The sequence below is a fragment of the Neolamprologus brichardi genome, chromosome 17 (genome assembly GCF_056152115.1).
Source record: "Neolamprologus brichardi isolate AB-2024 chromosome 17, ASM5615211v1, whole genome shotgun sequence".
NCBI lineage: Eukaryota > Metazoa > Chordata > Actinopteri > Cichliformes > Cichlidae > Neolamprologus > Neolamprologus brichardi.
Window position 1 is genome coordinate 16,799,759 of NC_142120.1, and position 23,871 is coordinate 16,823,629.

Here is a 23,871-nt window from a genome sequence, read left to right on the forward strand (position 1 = left end):
ACTATTTTTTATTTATTAGATAAAAATATGAAATGTTTTGATAGTTACACAATTTTTTTTTAATCTCCAAACAAGCTTCCATAGTTTTCTGTTTTAGTTTCTGTAAAAATTTTCAGCTTATCTTTTTTGTTTTATCCCGTCTTGTGAGTTTGAAATACGACTAGTCAGAAGAAGGAAAAACAGCTGTAGTACATTTCCACTCTTGCTATAGGCTGCAGGCCGTCACGTGTCTTCCATGCGTCAAGCCCTGTGACTCCGCCCAACGGCTGCTGTGATGTTATGAAAGCAGAGCAGTGGGTGTGACGAGCGGGGTTCTGCGGCTACAGACTCGCAAACGGGTAAATTAACTCGTCTTTTCTTCGCTTTTATGTAAAAAGCCGCTCACTACGGCTCTGTAGCATCTGTATTCAGATCTGCCGGTGCTTTGTGTCCGTGTGCAGTCGTGGCAGGCTGTGATCCGTCTGCAGTCCATGCAGTCCGTCTGCAGTTTAATACATAACACAACACGCAGCATCACGTGTGCGCGGCAGCAGTCGGGACAACACCGTGCCCTGTTGGGTTTATGCAACTTTATGCAATGGTTTCAGTGTCGTGCATCATAAATACACAAAGGTGGATTTATATGTGTTTTAAATTAAATGTTGTTTGTTTGGGATTTTTAATGTGTTTTAGCGCTTAACCGCATTTCAGTGGTTTTTAAGTAATTATTTTCATGTAAAATCAGTTCTGTCCCCATAAGGTCACAAGGTGAAACACGTGGTGAAGTTATGAGTTATTTGAGTGGGTTTTTTATTTGTTTGTTTTTGGGGTTTTGTTTTTGTTTTTGGCGTTTTCTGAATATTAAAAATAACAAAGTGTCCAGGTTGAGCCTCCTAACTATAAATATTTGCTGGTTTTCATAGTCATCATTAATGGTAAGGTGCATATTTTGTATGGCGATATTGTTGCGATACAAGGATACACAGGACAAACAACTGCTGAATGTGTCTGTCTGTTTCTGTCATTGTGGACAGCAACAGATTTTTGACCATGTCTCAGTTTCGGTGTCCAGAGACAGACTGCATGTTATTGCCAACTTGACCAAGTGCAGACTGATATCACACTGATGACAGACCAGTATCAGACTGATTGGATATAGTTTAACTTTTGTTATCTGCAGTTGATTAAATGTGATAAAGCCGACTACTCAGCATATCACACAATTTTACTATAATATCATTTTGTGCAGTGTCTGGTGATTCTCAATGTAATATTTGTGATGAAAAAGTCAGCATAGGCTCAAGAAAATTGTTGCTGTTATTTTTCAGTATTTTCAGAGCAAGTGAGTTAACTGTGAATGAGGAAAATCACCCGATTGCCAGCTGGCAGCTGACAGTATGAATGTTGTGATGAGCAGTCATAAGTGGTACATGACACGAACGCTGCAAATCCTCTGTAATGCATCATGGAGCACATCTTTCATCTCGGTGTGTAAAAATTTAAATCTTTCTCATTTGTTCTGCACAGATCCACTACACTCTTTAGCAATGCTTCGCATCACCTCTGCCACCCTGTACACCTGCTCACAGAGGGTGAGGCTGTTCCTACCTCCTTCAGCCTCCACCTCCACTGAGACCTCTCCCAGCAAAAGAGTGGAAAACCAGCGCACAGTGGACTCCCTTTACGAGCTTTCAGTGGACATTCGAAAGGTCCGCAAGTTCAGAGGCTGGGTTCTGTCTGAGTGCTCTGCGTATGTCTCTGAGACCGCTGACTTGCTGAGAGACATGGGTGCAGACACAACGGCTATCGCCCACATCCTGGAAACTCACCCTGAGGCTATCCTGTGTCGCCCAGAGGACGTCGTCACGCAGCGAGACCTCTGGTTGTCTGTCTGTCCCAGCAAACGTCAGTTGATGAACATTGTTGAAAAGTTCCCAGCCTCCTTTTTTACACTTACTCACCACGGTAACCAGCGGGCCAACATCCTGTACCTCCAGAACCTTCGCCTTAGCAAGAGGATCATCAGCAAGCTGATGGCCAGTGCCCCGCAGAGCTTCAGTCAGCCTGTGGAGCGCAACCAGGAGGTCATCCACACGCTGAGGGAGATCTACCTCGACCTGGGTGGAGAGGAGAGGAACCTACGTGTCTGGCTGCAGAAGCTTCTCAGCCAGAACCCTTACATTCTGCTGCGACCAGCTGAGGCTTGGAGGGACAGTCTGGGCTTCCTGAGGGAGAAGGGGTTCACCACGGAGGAGCTCCTCAGCCTGGTCTCCAGTCTCAGAGCCTCCATCGCAGAGCTGAAGCCTGAGGACATGCAACGGGCGATGGACTACATCGAAGCGGCTCTCTGCTGCTCTAAAGACGGACTTAAGCAAGTAGTGATCCGCTGCCCTGCCGTCTTGTACTACTCCTTGCCCACCTTATTGGGGCGGTTTCAGGGGCTGATGGACGCAGGAGTGACGATGGATCAGGTGAAGGAATCTCCAAATGTACTCGAGCTCACCACGCAGATCGTGCTGTATCGTATCCAGAAACTAGCCTCCTACGGATACGACATTCGCTCCGGCAGCCTGGCCGTTATTGTGGGAACAAAGAAGGACTTTGAGGCGAGTTATGGCAAGCTGCAGCTCAGGCAGCAGAGGCCACTCTTCAACCCTGTGGCTCCTCTGAAATCTGCTGAGGATTGAGTGTCGGTGCGCACCTTGTTATGAAATGTGGTTTACTGCTTCAGCTTTGTGCAAGGAAAATAAGAAAAGCCAGGCAAATTAAAATCCCACAAAAGGCTGAAGACTGTTCAGGAAATATGACACTATCTGTAAAAGTTTCCAGTTTGGGAAGTGCCTGTTGTGTGTGTGAAACAGCTGCTTTTCTTCTCTGAGAGAAGACTTAAACTGCAGCACAGAGTCTGTACGGTTTTTAACCCTCAGCTGTAAAAGGCTGATGGGGTGTTGTCGTCACCCAGACGGGTGGCGTGGAAACGCAAGTTTGGGAATGTGATAACTCAAGAACGAGGCCAAGTAGGCGCTTCAAATTTATACCATAGGTGTATCTATAAAGTCTATTCAGTGGCCTCAAGGTTAGAGGTCAAATTTTCTGAAAATCTTGTGAATGCAATAACTTGAGAACAAGGTGATGTAGGATTTTGAAATAGATATCACAGGTGTGTCTCCTTTGGAGGATGTGTGTGATAGGTGTTGTAGTAGTTAAGAACGGTGACAGATTCTTTGCCTTAACAGAAGTCCATTCATTTTTCTCTGGCCAAACAAAACCATTTTATGCATGAGAAAATAAATTATTTAAAAAGTGTTTTTACTATTTTGGTGATTTTTTTGTTTGTTTGTTTGTTTTATTTTTTTGCTCTTTTGAGGGAAGGCCAAGACTTCTTTTTTTCTTTAATTGTTCATTGATAGTGAAGCCGTGGCATGCAGGCCTACCAGATACCGCTGGTATCGTTTGACAACCAGTGGAAAAAGAAAGGGAGGGTGGGACATGGAAGTGAGGATAAAAGGTTGTATGCTTGTTTGGAAAATCAAGCATTTTCGTTGTGGCTGTAAGGGGAGTGGTCAGGATGTGGTCCACCTTGTGATATTTGGATAAATTACCTCCAAGATTAAAACAGCATCAGATGGTCTTTAACCTGCCAGCTCACTAATACAAAGTCCACAGTGGTTGCACTGATATGCACCAGTGTGAGTGTAGAGAAAGTGAGACTACACTTAAGCCCTATGCAGTGTCTGGGCCGCGGGTTCAGTAGGTCAGACTTTTACTGGCTACCAAATAAAGCCACATATAAATCTAACACCTTACCTGTAGTGAGAACACTGACAAAGTACACTCACTGACCACTTTATTGGGTACACCAAACAAACAAACACCACCCCCCCCCCCCCCCCCCCAAAAAAAAAAAAAAAAAAAAAACCAACAGCAGCCAACATGTCTTACCATACTCTTATCAATTATGGATCCCCAACCTCCTCTTATAACAACTATGCTCTGTGCTGAGTCTGCATAATAAATGGTTTGAAAAACTTTAATATAATAATGTAAAACAGCTCTATTACCGGGTTGCTTTGTGTACAGGTCTATGAAGTGGCAGGGTGATTTTTCCAGTGTCTGTACTGAATAATGCTACTTTAATAGCTCTACGTGGTCGAGACTGAAATGTTGTGCCTGTTTGTCATCCTCTGCTTCGCCACAAATAGTTATTTAACTTCTTTAATGACTGAGCCTCAGGTTTGATAACTAAAGGCATCACACTAAAGCCAGTGGAATATATTAAGATCTCTAAAATTATTCTTAGACACTACAATAGGTCATCCAGCCAATTGGGTTGCTTTTGAAGGTACCATTGTAATGTGTATCAACTTGAATGAAAACCTGCAAATCTAGTAAGGGCTGATTACATTTGGAAACTGCAAGTTTTTCTCAAAGATTGAACTCTGACTTTTGAGTTACAAAGAAAAGACTGAAACTATTGTATATTTGAAACTGTTTTAATTAAACAAGCACATTGAGAAGGAACAAGAAGCAAGTGGAGCATTTCTCTCCAGTGGTACATTTATTAGGGAGTATATGGGTGGTGGGGTGGCACACCAGGAATATGCAGGCTCTGCAGTCCTCTCACCTTTTCTCAATTAACACAGACGAGGGCAATAACATGATGGTTTGTGTCATATAGAAGTTTGAAGGAATAAAACGAGTCCACTAGTACTGAGACACAGAAAGGATTTTTGCTGATATTTACACTCGATGGGCTCAATGTGGAAAAACTTTAAAAACTCGGGTGCATTAGCAGACTTTTCTGACCATTTATGTTTTAATGGAAGGTCTAAAAATGCATTTCTTTTTATTGAAAATTTTCCCAAAAGAACGATCAATCCACAATGAATTCTCATATCAAAAATATATCAACAGGTCTATGGCTACACAAAGAGAGAAAACACACATACAATATCCAAATATGTACACGTTGTATGTGAGCTGCTTTTAGCAAATTCATTATATACACAAAGACTTTAGTCTCGGCATTATTAACCCAAACAGGAGCACAGTGTAACATCACTGGCTGGCCCACACTGTAATAATATTCAGTCCGATTAAGTTGAGAAACATGTTTTGTGACAGGTGGGGATGCCCGTCCTGAAGGTGTGTTCGTGCATTGTAGTGCTGTAAGAAAGATTTGAGTCCATTTTAGCGTCTGTTTAGTTTTGGCTGTGTTCTCGATATGATTGACGGTGAGTCCACAGAAACACCTGCAACAGAAGAAAGAACAATAAGTGGCATGTTCAGACATTTCTGAAAATACATTTAACTCCTTCAGTGCTGACTTTTTCAGCGCACTGAAAAACATTCCAACATTACATCTTAAGGAAAACAAAACATTGAGAATCTGACCTACAACTTTTCCTGTCACATGACCTGAGGTGAGTGAGGGTAATCTGCTGAAATCAGGTGCTTTCAGACCATACAAATATTTACTGCATTACAGGAACTCTGAGTGAAGTAGGTGTACTGTTACTGGTCCAGATGTGTGTCTGCTGTTTGATCGACGAATGAACGGAACACCGGGAATCCGGCATTTAAAGAACATAAACACTGATTTAAAAAAAAAATCAGCCATGTCAACAAACACTCAACTATCTTCCTCTCATCTGAACTCACAATCACAATGGTAGCAGCTGTTTCAGTTAAATCCACAGCAAAGCAAAACAGATAAAATAAAGAGGCTGAAACATGACTACAAGGAAATGAAAGCAACATGAGGAGGTGCTGCATTTAAACCTCTGGCTGGCAATTACATCACTTCAGAGTTCCTCTTAACAGTGGTTAGTAAACTGCTATTAATTACTGACTTAAAATTTGTGTATCTCATTGTGTGGATATTGTGGATTATAAAGGCAGGAATGGCTGATAAAAACACTGAAAAGGTTTGGCTCATGCCTGCCTTGTTCAGATGGTTTCTACTGGCAGAAGTACGTTTCGCCGTATTATTAAAAACAAGGAATAAAATTCCTATTTCTGACCCCCCTCTCTGAATGCTGCTCACTAAAGTACGTCTTGTATGTGTTTTATATAATAATAATAATGTGTGAGACTGCAACTGACCTCTTTAGTGGATGCTCTGTCTCTGGACTTTGGAGCTTTTGCTATTTCCAGAGTCCTCACTGTGTCGTTTGCCACTGGTCTGAGTGGTGGGGTGGTGTTCAGGCCCTAAAAAAAAAACATAAGAGCACATTTCAATAAACCATGAAACTAGAGACTAAATACAAAAACATGGCTTAGAATGAAAACACTCTCTTAGGGGTGGCGTGCAGTGATGGTCAAACAGAGGACTGGGACTCAAGTTTTTCAACCAGTTAAGAAAGATTAATAAAAGAAATCATCAATCAGTGAAATGTTTCACTCGCACCTTTTTGAATTACAGGACCAGGATTCTGCTGCGTGCCTTGAGTGTAACACATCATACTGGTACTGGCAGCGTAACCTGGAACTTCAATTAAGATTCAAGGATTAGCAGCGAAACACTGAAGAGGATGCATGAAAGGATGCAGTTAATGCATGAAGCACATAAAGTACGCAAAACTCGTTCCACTTGGGGACCGGTTTCATATTGTCCAATCAACTGGAATCCTTTTTTTTAAAAAAGCTGCTTTCAGGTGCCTTATTTACTTTATTTACCAGGGGTCACCACGATGGGTACGCCACATTCTTTAATGCTGGATGCCCCAGAGGCACTTGTGTCTCCTCCTGAGATCAAACCACTACACTATAAAACCATTATGCAAACACCTGCTATATGTTCAAATATCCATCCATTGTCTTCCACTAATAGGCTGACTCTATCCCAGCAACTCACATTCAAACCTAAGGGCAATTTACAATCACCAGTTAACCTAACAACACTCATTGCATGTCCGTGGGAGATAGCCAGAGTACGTGGGAGAACCCACGCACACACGGGGAGAATGCGCTGACTCCACAGGAAAGAGCTTCCTGCTTCGAGGCAACAGTGCTAACTGCTGCGCCACCGTGCAAACACTGAAATATCATTCTACACAACATGTGCACCACATATCAATGGATGTGGTTTTCTGAACTAAACCACTGAACTAAATCTGAACAGCCTAAAATGTTCTTCAAAAAACACATTTTTTGAAGACATTACATTTAATTAATCTGTAAAAACAGGCCCCCTGAGCAGTTTGCTGTTATCAAAGATCTAAAAGATCTAAATGAAATGCTGCGATCAAGACTACAATCATGTTAAATTTGTTTAAAGAAATGTAAACATGTTTCTTTGTTTTTGTTTTTATTAAAAAATATGTTAAAATGCTGTGATCAGAAAACCATCCACTCCATGTAGACCTGACAACAAATCAACACAAACAAATGTACTTCTACGTGTTATGACGGTGTAGGGGCAGTGATAAGCATCGCCACCTCATAACTACAAAGTTTGGAGTTTAAATCAGCTGGTTGTGTCAGGAGGCAAAACGTCCTAATACCTTTCTACCAAATTTAGACTTAAAGGGACCACTGCTCTCTTCTTAATGGTGTGTGAAATTTAGCAAAGTCATGTTCAATGGGTTTCTCTGGGTAGCAAAGAGCCAAAGCTTCCCAGCCAATCAGCACGCCTGTTATTGAAGGAAAATATCCTGCAGGGTGAGCAGATTATTTTTCTTAGAATGACAGATGGGTGATGGTCAGCTGCAACTAAAACTAACTGTCTTGTTGTTTAGACTCATAAAAATGTAGAGTCTACAATAAAAAAACAACAACCTGGAAACTGAGATAATCAGTGATACAGTCCAGTTATAGCACCAGTAAAAACGGCACACACAGGAAAACGATAAGCATCAAGTGGATAATCGAGTGAAGGTGCACGGGTAGTTAGTCCCCACCTTGTTGGTGCATGCCGACGCTGGTTTGTGGATCCCCCTGCACGTACATCATGACACCACTTTGCCAGTCTCCCTGGGAGTGAACTGGCATCTGATAGGCTGAGAAATAAATAAAAGAACAAACAGGTCTTCTTCAAAGAGTTCACTGCCAGAGGCTACACAGGAAGTCATGAAACATCCATAAGTTTGAAGTGTCAGAGGAGGAGGAGTGGGTCTCCGAGCCACTTACTAGATGGAGCTGCAGCATCACGTGAAGTCTCAGAGAATCGCATCGAATCTGAGGATGCCTCAGCGTTTCCGTTTCCATTTCCATTGCCATTAGAGCCAGATGGAACTGTAGCCAAAAGACCTGAAGACACAGAGAGTTACAGAGTTAGTCCACAACATACACAAACAATAATATTAAAAACACCAAATTAAAACACTGAAAATATTTTAATATGGTTTAAATACCTCATTTGTAGATAATTATGCTGACTTTGAGTTTTTTTCATTACTACTTTTGAGACATTTTAAAATCACTGACTACAGTCCAAAATAAGGCATTTATTTATTTATTTTTAAGTGAATCAGGTATTTTCATTTCCAGCTCTATAATTTTAATCTTAGGTCTAGGAGAGTAGTTTTGTATGATTAACAATGTCTAATAGTTCTTATTGAGCTTTGGTGCTGCCCATCCAAATTAAAAGCTTTGAACAGAAGTGGGTGGTATTTATGAAAGATATCCACTCTCAGCGACATCATAGAGATGTCAAGATGTGGCATTACTGGGATTATTTACACATCCCAGCCTCGTTATCTGAGCTTTTAACATGAGCATCCATCACTGCAGCAGTGTATACATGACAGAAAGCAAAGAAAAGCCTAATACCTCCACTTCAGAGATATTTGTGGGGTTCAGTCTGTTATTGGAAAGCTGATGGAGCAGAGTGTGTGACATGGACCAAAGGATTGCAAATGACACCAAAGTAGCAGTTTCAGTTGTGTTGAAAAATATTAAAAACAAGGGAAGACTTGTTCTGAAAAAATCTAACTGCAAATCACTGCTTGTGATCCATCAGTTGATCTTTCTTCATTTTAATTTTAATAATGCTGTATCTGCATCCTTACCGAGGCCTCTGTAACAGGAGAGCTGCTGGTAGATCTGTTTCATTCGCTCGATGTTGAGACGGCTGGCCTCTGCATGGTGCACCATAGGCTTTGGATAATGTACTCCAATTATACATTTGGCTGCCTTCTGCACAACCTCTGGAGCGTTCCAGGGATCATAAATATACTTGGCTGGAAATCCCCTCAGAATGGGCAGGTAGCGGCTGAGCAGAGAGATGAAGAGGTTTAGTGGGCATGTGGGTGGGATAATTAATTTCCAGGAAAAGCGTCAACTGCTATGGTGGATTTAACCAAAAATAATTTATCAGTTGACCAGCATCAACCACCCAAATGTTGGATGGAAATCTCTCAAACATAGACTCCTCTGATACCTTATTTTTGAGTAGGCACACATTTTATTGCTTGGTTGTGTCTGTTTACTAAGTGAGATAATGTGTGTCACAAGAATTTTCACTAAAATGTTTTTTTATGGATTTAATTTTACATGATCAAAGCCTTAGATTTACTGCTGCATTGTAAATTTTTACTGCTCTTGCAAAAATTTTCAAGTACACATGTTTTGACAGATGCAACCCTACCGTATGTAATCTCCATTGGGGTCTGTGCGGCGGCCGAAACCCACAGGGCAGTAGCAGTGGAAGAACTGCTGGAAGAAAGAGCTGCAGGAGAGCCACATCCAGCTGCCTGCATTCACACTCCAGTCTGCATCCAGCAGCAGCTCCTCAAACACCTGAACACACAATCAAAAACATCTCAGATCGACTGGGAAGCAATATTTGGTCCTGCTGAGACGGTTAACAACAAATGAGTCAAGTGTGGTAAATTTCTGATTAAATATATACAGTTCCCTGATGTCAATTAGCTGCTCCGACAGAGAGGATTTCATGCCGTATTTGGACTGCAGCTGGAGACGATAATCTGTCTCCTGCTCTGTTTTCTGGTTGCTGTGCTGCTAGAGCAGAGCAGAGACTAACGGGCTGCAGTTCATCAGTTCATCAGGATTAGTGACTTACTAAAGAAGCAGCTGATTATGCTGATCAGCTATTTATTGCCACAAAGTGCTAAGAATATTTATTATTTACTGGGAATAATAATAATGGCAATTAATTTAAAAATGCCACTGTGTCTTGAAAGGAGCGGCACACCCACATGTGAATAATTGGGCACATACACAAACCCCTCCCCCACCACACACAGAATATAAATCCAAGGGAAACACTGATCTACACCTCTGCCCTCATTATGTAAATAAAATAAAATACTATTAAATAGGTGCCAGTATTTTTACTAACACAACAATATTGGCACTTATGGTATAAATTTCTAGTTGATATCTGAGTTATTGTGTACACAAATTTTTAGAAAACTTGACCTCTGACCTTGACCTACAAGTTTAGGGCACCAATATTCAAACTCATCTGAGATATTCAGTAGATGGTATCACTTTCAAAAAAAACCCCATAGGGTAGGGTTCAGTCTTGTATTTGCAACCAGAAGAAGAATACAAGTCTCAGACGTTTGTGCATAATTTTAGATTATTAGACGAGGAAGCTATAGCCTCCTTGTACATACAGTCTGTTTTCAGCTCCTCAGTGAAGAACCATTTGGGGTTTTCAGGGCTTTCGTTTGTTAAATGTTCATGAAGAAAAAAAAACGTATAAATGTATTAAGTAGTTCATTACTCACTATAAACAGTAGCTTCTAAAAGCAAAAAACTAATTTTGGATGCAAGCAAGTAAACTTATATTCTATCTTTAAACTCCCCAAGTGGTGTTTGGTATGAATTAAATAGAAATCAGATACTAGCATTACTCCCATCAGAACAATAGTAGGACACTGTCTACCTTCATTCCCTCCTCCCAGCTAATCCACAGGTCTCCTCTCGTCAGGAAACAGGCCACAGCATGCCTAGCCAGGTGGTGGATCCATCCTTCCTGCCTCAGCTGGGTCATGATGGCATCAATCCAGGGGAAGCCGGTGCGGCCCTCTGCCCACTTGGCCAGCGCTTCGGGGTTGCGGTCCCAGGGTATCTGAACGCAGATGGGGTTACTCTCCATCTTGTCGAAGCAGGGGTTGTTGGTGGCCGCTGTGTAAAAGAACTCACGCCAAAGCAGCTGACCGTAGAGCGAGAGAGGAGGGGAGCTGTTCTTCTTCACCTTGTCAAATAGGAGAAAGACACGTTACTGTCTGAGGCAGTCAGAGATTTGACTACACCAGCTGTATATTACACAGGAGGGGTTTTTTTTGTTTGTTTTTTTAAAGGAGAATTATCATTATTATTAGTAGTAGTAGTAGTAATGGTAGTAGTGGTAGTAGTAGTAGTAGTAGGTAATGTGATAAAAGATAAAGACTAAACCACTATATTACTTTAGCTCATTTACATATAAGCACTTGAGTCCAAACATACAACGAAAAAATTCAAGAGGGAGGCAGTACTGGTTAATTCACCTCATTACAGAATAAACTGTGAATCATTACATGGCAAAATAAACAGCCAGAGCATTAAATCACCCCTGCAAATATATCTGATGTCACAGTACTGGGTGTACCTTCCATGACTCACTCCTTGTGTTGGGTTTTTTCCATTACTCATATCTGTTATGTCTACATTTTGTAGACAATTGGTGTGTGTGAGTGTCTGGCCTTGCCACTTGGTCATCTCCTGTCCTGCCATGAGACTGTACCCCCAACAGCTTTCCACCAATGATGCTCTCAGCCTGGTGATACGCATACCAATCTCACCAGCATGCCTAAAAAGATTCCAGCTCAGTGCAGCACCACTTAACTTACTCAACAATCAGCCAAATCGCAGCCTGCTACTACCAGCCACGGCCTTCAGTCAGCCCCGTTGCAACCATATAGTAAATCCCTGTCTCTTGCACTCAGATCTGAGTCAGTGTTTTCGATTCCTCCCTGTGAGGTAAAGTGTCTAAAAATGAAACATGTAAAAAGGGACAAAAATCCTTCATCTTTTTTCTTATATTTAATCAAGAAAAAAGATGAAGGTGAGGGAAGTCTGATTGCTCTGCTTAAGACTGCTGTCCCTGTCACCCAAACCCTGATAAGCTGCAGACAATGGATTGATTGACAGATGGATAATCCACCACAGTATCAAAAATCTGCGCTATATGCATACTGGTTTTAATTACTACATTCACGAAGATGTATGATGACCTGGTTAATTTTCTTTTTCAACAGCTGTTTTATGAGAAAATTATTTCAATATATTAATCATTATATCAGTAAAAAAAAGTTCCTATTAATACAAGGAGAAGATATCCTGGAAACCTTCTCCCCCTGAGCGTGAAAGATAAATTACCTTAATTACAGCGTCTTCTGTTCACACTTCAGTTCAAACAATGTTTTACTCTCCTAACAAGGCTGGGAGATTAATCGCATTTTCATTGTCATTTTAATTCAGGCCATCCATTATCAGAAAGATCAAACAAGATGGTTAAGATATTACGGCTATCGATTGTTTTTCTTGTGTTACAAATCCTTCCCATCTTTTCCATAAAGCACAGCGGTGTGCTTTAATCCACCCTAAAAGTCAAAAGTCGCTAACAGTTTAGCTGAGCTGGGCCAAGAATATGTAAATAGAGCGCTTTGTCAACAGGATTGACGGCTAATAATTTTCACAATGGGACACATGAGAAAATCGGACTTTTGTGGGAGGGGCTGCACTAATAAGCTTATAAAGAGATCAAATTAATATTGAGCAGAACCAAGTGCAGTTTGTTGGTGTAACCCTCCACTACAATCCTAGTTTCTCATGTGGCCCCTTGGGAGAATGAAATGGCGACCCCTGATCTAGAGGAAATAAAAGACATTCATGGTTGATTGCATCTGCTCTATCTGAAGGTTTCTCACCCAGTCTGCTTTTAATCCTGCAACATGATGTAAATTCTGACCAGGACGACCATTGTCATATGACAACTGTAATTCTGGTTGTCAAGAGGATGACTTTGTTCACAGTTTTGAATCTGACTTACACATCAGGTTGGGTTCTTGTGGAACATATCCTTCATATCCTTATTTAAAGACTTCAAAGATAATTAGAAACCCAATTTTTTAAGTGTAATTAATTAAGTATATTCCTACACACTTACCTTCCTGTAGAGGTCAGTAAGCTTAAAGTAGAAGAGACGGCAGGAGAGGCAGCCGAAGCGCAGGTAGGGGCTGAGGCCTGTGGGGCTGGCAAGCAGTGAGTTGGCGTTCATTCTGGGACGTTCAAAGTTTGCCACCCATGCCTGATAGCAACAATCACATGAAAACCTGAGACTTGTATCACAGTGAAACTCATTTTAAATGACAGAGCAATGGGATTGTACTAAAATAAAAAATGATTTAACAAAAATTCTCTGCTCGATTTGCCTGACCTTCCTCTCCAAGTGCCTCTCAAGTCGTGTGAGAGCTTCAGTCTCTCCTCCTGGCCACACAGCTGAGGACAGGCCTTCAGTATCAAAACCTGCAGGGGTCAAATTAAAACTCACATATTATCATTTTTCATATATTTTTAATTCCCTGAAAAGAATATGTGCAGTTTATACCATTTTAGTAATCTTCATTATGACCAGAAGAGGGCAAACCAACACAACAATGTGTAAGTAGATTTATTTAAAGAGGGCTTTTTATTCCTGTCCTTGATCATTTTTTGTTTTCTTTTTTTCTAATTCTGTTTATTAAATTTTTATAGATAAATGAACAAAAAAAATACAAAAGAAACAACAAAAAAAGGCAAGAGTAATCAGTAATGCAATAGGACAGTGTCCTGTGGTTTTTTATGAAGAAATACAACAAGATATATATGTATCCATATATGAAGGCCAAAAATAGGGCATGTCCATGTCCATGTTATGTGTTTAAATGCAGATTATGCTCAAGCCCCAGAAGTTTCACTAGTTTTCTTTATAACTGCTGAGAAAATATATTTTGGTGTTTTTAAGACATTTTTAAACATGAACTGCTATGGAAGATATTACGCCTAACTAATTTTAGACATAAAAACAGAATGAAAAAGTTATTTACTACTACTAGAAAGAAGTTAAAAAAGCTACAGAAAACCCAGGGAAATCTAATAACTCACTGCTAATGTTGATTTGAGCAGATAATATCTGCTCAGTCATATTTTCTTACTACAGTTAGATCAATATCTGACAACTCTTTCCTCAAATCAGCAGCTATGTGTAAAGTCTGACACAGGACTCCTATTCTACCCTTGGCATCATAATCTGTATATAAAAGATGGACATGTTACTATATGACTTATTAATTAGTGAAGTACGGTATAAAGCCTCCAACTTGGAATTGTCCCTAATGCATGCGTCCATCTTGGTGGTGAGTAAGAGTGAATCTGATCCAATTTAAGACACACATGCAATTACTTAAACGTCCATCATTTACATGCAGTCTATGTTTGCTGCACAGACTGTATGTAAATACAGTAACAGCTGCTGGGTCTAACAACATCTCTGGTGGAAACTCAGCTTTAGACAGCTACTAGTAGTGCTGCTTTTTTCCACAAATGAAAATTACTTATTACAATTACATTTCATTACATAATTTAGACCTTACCGAGTTCCTCCAGGGACGGGACCCCAAACTTCTCATCATGATCTTCAGATAGAGGGGTAGTGCATTTCCCCATTATCTCAGCAGTGATGGACTCCGCAGGCACCTCCACAGGGTCCATACGACTGATGAGAGTCTGGAACCGCTTGTAGGTGAGGGGAGACTGACCCCCATTTAACTCTATGATCCTGCAGATGCAAAGATCAGAAACAGATTCATAATAAAAACTTGCTCAAGACAAAGAACAATATGACAGCACTGTCTGTTGTGGTAAGGCGTGATAATAACTTACTTGTCCAGTTCATAGAGCGTGTGGGAGATGCGAACTGTCACCTCAACTCCAGCCTCAGAGGCCAGCTTCTTAATAGCTGCATCTCGCTCTTTCCCAAAGGGCTCAGAGTCGTACTCATATGACAGACGAGTAATTTTCCACTCCTGGAAAAAAGGAGTAAATCGTAGAATGTTTAGGATTCACACAAAATGTTTGAAGCACTGTCGGTTGTGCAGCTTAAATCAGATTCAAGTTTCACCTTGAAAAGTCTGGGAAAGACATCAGTGGGTTGGCCTCGGATCACAAACAGACGAGAGTTGAGCTTACGGAGGCTGGAGTCCAAGTCCTCAAGACTCTGCAATAAGAACCTGCAGATGACAAGGAAATCTGTGTCAATGTTCATAAAGATGCTACAATATCAGTCACTGCATGATGAAGGAGTTTGATTAGGGAGCACAACTATTGATTTTAGCTTATACAGGCAAAAGGTAAAATGCCCTTAAAAGAGTAGAAGTTTCCATTCCCTTTGCTCTTTGACATTTTTATACAGTTGAATTAAATGAGACCACTCCTTCAAAATCTTTTTTTCTAAATTACCAATTGACTAAGACATACCAAACATCTTATACACTGAAGATTTGAAGTCAATGACTAAATTACATGAAATTATCTATTTTTATTGCACTTTATTGAAGATATATCTTATGTAATGAAAGACCTTTAAGCTCTACTCAACTTTAATTTGATTTGCACACTAAGGAAAATACTTATCTTTTCTTATCTGGCTACATATAAAAAAAATGTGTAAATCAACTGAAGTTGATGTGTGATGTATTTGCTTGTTGCATGTACATATCCTGTCATGCAAACTCTAAAAATATCCCTTCAACACCAAAAATACATAAATATATGCTATAACTGACATTTTTCATCTGACTTTTAAACTAGATTTTTTAAAATCAGTTATTCAGTTTTAAATGTGTTTATTCAATCATTTATTGAGCTATTCCTTAATTAAATTATGTTTGGACCTTTGTCTCTCAGAAGGAATAAAACTAATAAATAGTTATAATGGGGAAATTACATATTTGTACAAATAGATTAATGCCAATATATCTCTAGAATCCTATTATTTCAGAATATTATTTATATCAATTTAATGGCATATCAGTTTTTTTTCTATTAAGGCATTTCTTTACTAATTTTTGATTTTGGCAGTTTTTGGTCCCCCACATAATTTCACCTCCACTTTGCATGAATAAAGTTTGACAAGACTTATTCCACTATTGTCATAGCAGATTATTATTACGTTCTTGTTTTTCCAAGTTCAAATTTACTGTCCTTGCTCTACATAGCCCACATCGATAAAATGTAAAATGTTATTTCTTTAAGTAACAAAAACAAGACATGTATGTTTAGCAAATGTACACCAGTGTGGGACAAACTGTGGGGTAAAACAGGACTGTTTAGCTAAAGCACAATATCTCTTCATATCAAGTGTCCCTTCACCTCCTTAATTAAAAAAAAAAAAGCCAAGGCTGAACACACACTCAAGGCTGAATCATGCAGACAGTGCATGAGTTGACCAACCCTCATCCATGAGTTTAATCATCTCTGTATGCGACGTCAGCCATCATTTAAATACAATGTGCTGACCTAACTGGTGGAAGTATGAACCAGCAATAACGTTTTATTGGTTTAACAACAGTGCAATAACTGAACTATAGTATAATTTGCTTCTGTTTTTATATGTTCTCCAAAATAAAAAATACCAACTGTAAGCATCAGAACACACACCCACAGGTACACACACATGTAAACACAAAGCGGCAGTAATGTGGTGCTTCCCGTTCTGTTGCTATAGGTAACAAAATTTGTAGGTGGATGCTTCCTGTATCATTCCGGTCAAATTATGTCTTTTACTGATAAGACAGCCAGGTAAGGGCTTCTAGTGAACTTTATGTAGTTTTCATTGTTATTAAAGCTTAAATACTTTGCAAATATTATTCAGCCAGGCACTTGACCTAATCTATTGTCATGTAAAGAACACAAGGGGTGTGGGTTTTAAGGTTTTAAGGTAGATAAGGAAGACATTTTAACTGCATAACCGCTACATAGGATCAAAGCTGAAAAATATGTAAACAAATGTCCCCAAACTAACAGTAAACAGAAATACAGGTATTAACTTACAGGGAACTCTGGGTATCTCCGCTAAGACTACTGGATAGGCGGCCAGAAATAAATGGATGGATGAATTGTTAAATCTATTTATTTAACTGTGTATTACGGTTCTTCTGAAACTCCAAAATTTGTTTTCCCAAAATTATTTTTTTTTTATCCTTTATGTATTATATATGACATGGGGGGTCAACTTTGTGGGTACTGGCTGAAACAGGAAAGTAAGCCTAGAGCCAGGAGATCGGCAATTTCATGTATTCATGGGAACATTAACTTTTTTCTTTTTTTTTTAGATTAAGGCCTCTGTACACCGCACTCCTCGTAGCACCAAGCAAATGATTCACTCTGGCAAGGTCAGAAACTCTGCCAAGACAAATCGTGGATAATGTCATTATATGTTGATAACAATTTGACACAGGAAATACATCGCTTTCGCAAGTTTTTATTCAAGCTTTAACAGTGCTTTGAGAAATGATAATATCATATCAGTGTGACACAAACCAACTGAAACTTCATTAATGATAAGAGTGAATTGTTGTTTAAGACTAGCTACAATAGTGGTGTCTTTGTTGAGTGTGAGCTGCAGTACAGCTAACAGACTTCCTACATCTTGATCCAGATTATTCCTGCCAGTCCAAGGTCATTTCCTATGCCGGCTGCTTTGCTCTCCTGACCTGTGAAGACAGTTTGATTCTGCAAAGCTAGACTCAGACTACTCAGAGTCCTTAAGCTATGTTCATCTATGGTATTCAAACAGAGACAGAGCTGTGCTGGATTCGGTGTTAAAAGAAATCCATTCATGCCTGTTTTTCATTATTTTCACTCCTACATCTGTCCTATTTTTCAAACAACTCCACAATAATTTCAACCAAATGAACCTTCATAATCATGGGCCACCCAGCATGAGAATTTCAACTAGCTTAAACAGATCTGAAAATGGATAGGAGATGGATGCAGCTTTGTTGGGATTAGTGTTCAAAGCAGTGTGCCACACCAGAGTTGGGTCTTTTGCAGAAGCAGGCGTGCAGAAGTAGGTCAAAAGGAAGAGAGAAATGGATAGGTTTTTTTCCCTAACACACTGACCTACTTATGCCATGCCTGTCGCTGGTGGAAAGGAGGGAAAGTTATAATGATTATGTCATCTGCCAATGGCCTACCTAAATCACTGAGGATCACCGCCTACATCTCAAGAAAAGGGAGTGCTCGCTCTTTAGCAGGCAATTCAGATGATAAAAAAAATGTGCAGAAACAGGTGCCAACTATAGCAGCTGCAGGCTACAGGGAGATTTTTGCAGCGTCCTCATATTTTGGACCTTTCCTTAGTTTAACTTTGAGTAAAGTTTACTGAGATATAAAAACCAGAGGCACAGCAGTACAGTGACACGATTGAAACAAAGCAGTATATGCCATCTTTGAATTCAGCAAATTCAGTCAAATAAGTTATTAGCTTTTTGGAAACATGGGTCAACATATCTGAACTAGGCATTTCCTTTATGGTTTATTTGTACTGGTAGAATAATTAATATATTTCACCCAAGCTCTATTTTCACCAGGTGAGTTTTTGGACTACAAATAAGAGATTCTGGTCTTACACCATGTTACATGTCTGATTTGTGCATAAAAAAATTAAATAAAAGGAATGAATCAGGGCATGCTGAGTGATCTGCGTGGGCTCTGCGTCAGCCCAGGCTGCTCTTACATAACTGCAGAAGCATAACAACATGGATGCTCATAACTGGCCCGACTTTTATGCTCCCCTTCTCTTCAAGAGACGGCATGGGACTGCAACGCAAACCAAAGCTCACGACGGGAACAGAAACATAAAACACAAAGGGAGACCCCTACTGTACTTTAAACCTCAGGGGTACTTTCATTTATCCAGCACCTGCCTGTAGACCATTAAAACTGTCAAGTGAGATGCTGCAGTTTCTATACAGAAGCAGGAAGCTGAGTTCTACTGAACAAATAAGTAAAAAGGATGCCAACTGTTTGTTTTTACTAGGGAATTTTCCAGAAAACTGTCAGCCAATGGGTATCAGACCGTTAAAGTCAACGGTCCACGCACTTATCTCCAACACATGACCCTGTAAAGCTTTATATACTTCTTTGTGTCACTAGACACAAGCAGCCTGCTACTATCTTGGTTGTGAAACAATCAGAGACACATGCTGACAGTCTGGAGGTCATGAAATGTCAGTTACATAAAATTCTTCATCATAAAATCTTTAGTAATGTGGGACTATAGGGTCAAAATTAGACACTATATAGTCTTATGTCATTTTAAGAAAAGTCAAGAAATATGCAAAAATAAAACAGCCATCTAAAGTGCATTTTTAGCATCTAAAATTTAGTCTGAACAGTTCAGACTAAAAATGGCAAACCTCAAGAGAATATGAAGATGCTCAAGATCCTTTCCCACATGTGAAACACAGCAGGAAATAGTGTGCTAAGATACATTCACACAACTGATAATATTCAGTGTGGTTTAGGCAATAGAGCTGCCTGGACAGAAGATACAGAAGGGAGGATACATGACCCTCACTTGCTAGAAGTAAATGCGCCAGATTATTGAGAGTATCTTGGTAGCTTGCAGATCCACGTTTATGATATTTGAGGTGAGTGTCAAGATGTGAAACAGGCAGTAATGTGAGAGAACAGAAGCTATAATATACAAAGAACTTCACTGTAGTGAAGTGTTAAAAGCAGTGAAAACTCTGTGATGCAGCCATTTTTTGTGTTTCACATTTGCGAAGTGAGAAAACAATGTTTTAAACTTTGATGTTTTTTATTTTCTCACTTCTTCCTCTTTGTGGTGAACTCTGCTGTCACTGCCTTCCTGTTCACAACAACTTCTCAACCAGCAGACATTTAACCTACAAACAACTTCATCACACAGGAGGTATACACACAAATGCATCTCCAGAGTCTTTGCATAGGCTGAATTTCCTCTCTCTTCACACCCAATGCTTAATTCTCACACCATCAAAATCTGGCATCGCACTGACCCTGTATTAGGGAGCTGGTTGGGTAAATATCGAATAAACCAACTAGGTTAAATACTTGCGTCCTACCCAAGTTCATAGATGCAGTGCACGTGTGGAAACGGCTCAAAGCAATTTAGCATTTACAGCTCTGTCTGAGATCCGTACATTCATGTGTCTAATCTTTACAGAGGAAATATTTACTGATCCGAATGTAATTCACAATGCTACCACCATGTAACACAAACCATAGTTAGTATATGTGGTTTGTGCTGAAATGAGTCAAAGAAACTGAATATGAAAGTGTTTGAGATCTGCTGATGTGCAATAAAACACTTTATAAACAACAGTTTAACATTATATCATCAGCTGAAAGTCATTTAAGAATAATTAGAGTTTACCAGGGAGGTGAAAATACTGTTTACCCATCTGAGATCTTAGTCAATTTTTGAAGGACAACGTAATGTTATAATTTATGTGTGTAGTCAGTATTCATTATGCCTGATCTAACTGATATAATTGACGTTTCCCCTGGTTTTGATGTTTTGTTTCAAAGTGATAACTTAGTGAAGATTATAGTTTAGTGAACAATACATCAGAGGAAGTAAGTGAGTGCAAATATATGTTAGTGACCTTATATACAGTTTATGTCATAATTTGCTGTACTTTGCTATACCTCGTATATGTAGGTCAAAATTCAGGTGACAGTACAGCAGCTCCATGGCCTCTTTTTGTTTGGTTCATTTGGAAAACACCCAGGCTTTCTTTGTTTGCAAAAACAAACAAAACTTGGCAATCAACATCTCAAACAATGTAACTGCTCTGACCTCAAATGCAAGATAAAATCAGTTGGGCAATGCTTTGCCATGCTATTCCTTACATACTTTGTGATTTTGGCAGAAAGTCTCGTTCCTCTTACTTTAAGTAACCAGGGTTTTTACAGTTCTCCCAAAAAGATTGTATTTTTCTGGGTTCATAATTCCATCAATTTTGACAAGATCTCCAACACCACTGTCTGAAAAACAGCCTAGCTCACATGAGAATCTCAAACATGTTTTCCATATGGATGTATACACTTACTGTTGTACCTCTCTCCTGACCTCTGTTCATTTCAATGATGGTGTGAAAAAATTTCAAATTTGGATTTATCACTCCATCAGACCTGTTGCCACTACTTCTTAATTCAATTCTTGTGTAATTTGGTAAACCTCAGCCTTTTGTTCCTGCTTCCTCTCCTTATTAAGGGTGGCTTTTTGACAACCAAATGACTGAGGTAATTTCTGATAAGACATCAGTTAAGAGTAGATGGATCAAATGTGTCATGTCTTTGCTGGATTTTTTTCATGTTCCTTAAAAACGTGACTTTCAGATACTGTTTATCTACTATTTTTTTTAGGCCTGAAACAACTTCTTTTGTCCTGAGCTTGTCATATTTCCTCAATTTTTTTAAGGACACAATGCACACCATGTCAAGATACCACACATTTTCAGTTAATACCTCTTCGGGGATCACCTTGTTGGCACAAGAATAGTTTTTTATGCCTGTCAAACTGTTATCTTACTATATTTTAGGCATTTGTTAAATATTCAAATAAAGAAATGAGAGCAAATTATATGTTTTTGTGACAGCCTGCTAGTAACAAAATGACAAACAATACAATTTAAAACTGGTTTGTTGCCATGTTGTATGTGATTTGTAGACAACATTTGTTCATCCCTTTCGTTAGGGACCTGGTCAGGTACAAAGACTGGACTCAATATAGGTGGAAAAAGCAGCCAAAGTCTCAAGAAAAATGTTGAAAGATCTTCAGCAAGCATGGAGAACATTTCACAAGACCACTTAAAAATATTACAAATAATCTAGCTCCTTAGAAGCTAAATATAAGACTTTTGCAAAGTACTGCATATCCTGTTGCTATGTTATTACAGCCATTAGGAAACACAACAGCCAGAAAGAGACATGAAACCGTCCCAAAGATACACAAAACAACAATATATGCTATATGTTATGTAAAAGGATACAAATGTGCCGTTTGCTACCGTTTTTATCTTGTGCTGTTGTTAATGCATCCTGTTGTGCTACATGTGTGTTAGCGCGTGGTTAAATGCACGCTTCCCTCACCTCCACCTGTTGATGCCAACGTTGGAAGAGCCCGCAAACCAGGGGTCGAGGATGTAGACGCAGCGGACCGTATCCGCTCCCAGCAGAGATTCCTTGAGCGACGGGTTGTCGTGGAGCCGCAAGCCCTTCCTGAACCAGTGGATCGTATTAATGACCATTACTCAACTGGACGAGTCCTTTTCTTCCTTTTTGAAAGAGGTCAACAGTCTTTTGGTGCTCACTCGACTTTTATCCCAACTACTCACTCACAGTTTCTTTTAAGAAGAAAAAATACCACCTTGAATAAAAATTTGTTTGAAAAAGAAATCCTTTTGGGGTTCAATAACGCAGTCCAACTTTTATAATTATCCTTGCTCTAACAGAGCTTTTTCCATAGTGTCGAAAAATGTAGAAACCGCTGGCTGCTGAACCATTTGGGCTCGAGGCAACGCGCGCACTCCGGCAATATGACGACTAACGCGGCGGGCTTTAGGACCCGGTGTGCTGCGGAGAAGTAGAGCGGCTCGTTGTATAACTTGTTTTTCTGAATGATGAAAAAATTAACGTATAAATATATGCTAACACTCCTGGGCGAGCCTGCTTTCTACAGATATTAATTAAGTCAAACGCAATAACAGAGTACTTAACTGGCCTTTAATCTAAGCCCACAAGACACCGTGGCAAGACCGGCTGTTCCGTGCCGCGAATACCAGGGAAGCTGGTTATGTAAAATACAATTTCTAACAGAAATATTGTAAAAATCGCCGTCCTACTGTTAGTTAGACCAATACTTAGCTGTTATAACCGCTTCTCGATTCTGTATAACCCGTCTCACTGTTGAGCTGATATTTTGAGCTGCGACCTCAAAAGATTTTCCTTTACAACGTCCACGAATAGCTGTTCAACCTCTTCACCGCACCTACATCCGAGACTCCGCCCACTGCCAACGTGCGCAGTTCCGAGCCTTCTGATAGGTCCGAATTGCTTTGTGCGTTTCGCGGCGTGGTCACGTTTTTCCAGCGTGCTTTCTGCATGCCAGCATGCACAGATAACTTACCCGCTTGGTGTTACTGGTGAATTATGACCTCTTATGGCGGACTGAACGGACATAGCACGTCAGCGGGTCAATTAACCAAGTTTGGCTAATAATCTTAAGAGTAAAGCAGACTCGGAAATCTTAACCATACTCGAGTGTTTCTATATGTTTACTTCATGTTTTATAACAGGTTAATGAAAAAATAAAATAAATACAAATATGAGTTACAGAGGTTACACGCACAGACTTTAAAGACTTAGTGGGGTAAAAATGTGGAGCTTTAACAATAAAAAAAGAGTCCTCATCAGTTGCAAGAGTGCACTGGCTTGTTTATACTAAAAGAACCCGGATGTGCACATGAAGTCCGGCATGATCGAGTGGCACTCGCTTCCTTGTCAGTGTGTGTGTGCATGTGTGGTCTAGTGCAATATGAAGTGTAGCTCGTAGTTAACATGATATGAATTCTCATTTTCTGAATTTGCTCTTAAATTTGCCCAACCTACAAACAAAAGACAGTGAACTTGTGAAGACTGGTTTTTATTTGTCACTTTATATTCATTACACTACATTTTCTTTTTACCTACTTAACCTCCTATATTTCAGAAAGCTGTTCCAATTGCCTTGTTTCTGAAAGGTTTCATAAAAGTAAACGTGTACATTTGAATATTGTTAATAATAATATTAGCGGTAGTAATCATTAGCAGTTGTGGTAGTGGAATAGGAAATGTTATACTCTTTATTAT

General features: G+C 39.7%; 2 protein-coding genes across 3 annotated transcripts; one reads left to right on the forward strand and one right to left on the reverse strand.

The window, feature by feature from the left end:
• The first annotated feature begins 266 nt into the window (after window positions 1–266).
• LOC102777678 (transcription termination factor 2, mitochondrial-like) lies at window positions 267–3,862 on the forward strand. The gene is made up of 2 exons (XM_006780874.3): window positions 267–338; window positions 1,507–3,862. The coding sequence occupies exon 2, from the start codon at window positions 1,527–1,529 to the stop codon at window positions 2,664–2,666; it is 1,140 nt and encodes a 379-aa protein (XP_006780937.2). The 5' UTR covers window positions 267–338; window positions 1,507–1,526; the 3' UTR covers window positions 2,667–3,862.
• Window positions 3,863–4,453: 591 nt separating this feature from the next.
• LOC102777969 (cryptochrome-1-like) lies at window positions 4,454–23,024 on the reverse strand. 2 transcript variants are annotated; one of them, XM_006780875.3, is made up of 14 exons: window positions 22,114–23,024; window positions 15,092–15,200; window positions 14,854–14,996; window positions 14,565–14,749; window positions 13,370–13,458; window positions 13,100–13,240; window positions 10,835–11,146; window positions 9,569–9,720; window positions 8,991–9,193; window positions 8,110–8,229; window positions 7,881–7,979; window positions 6,389–6,469; window positions 6,085–6,189; window positions 4,454–5,231 (listed from the first exon to the last, which is right to left on the reverse strand). In XM_006780875.3, the coding sequence occupies exons 1-13, from the start codon at window positions 22,269–22,271 to the stop codon at window positions 6,089–6,091; spliced, it is 1,893 nt and encodes a 630-aa protein (XP_006780938.1). In that variant the 5' UTR covers window positions 22,272–23,024; the 3' UTR covers window positions 4,454–5,231; window positions 6,085–6,088. The 2 variants fall into 2 exon arrangements, with proteins under 2 accessions (XP_006780938.1, XP_006780939.1); XM_006780876.3 differs by lacking the exon at window positions 6,389–6,469.
• Between the last annotated feature and the right edge of the window lie 847 nt (window positions 23,025–23,871).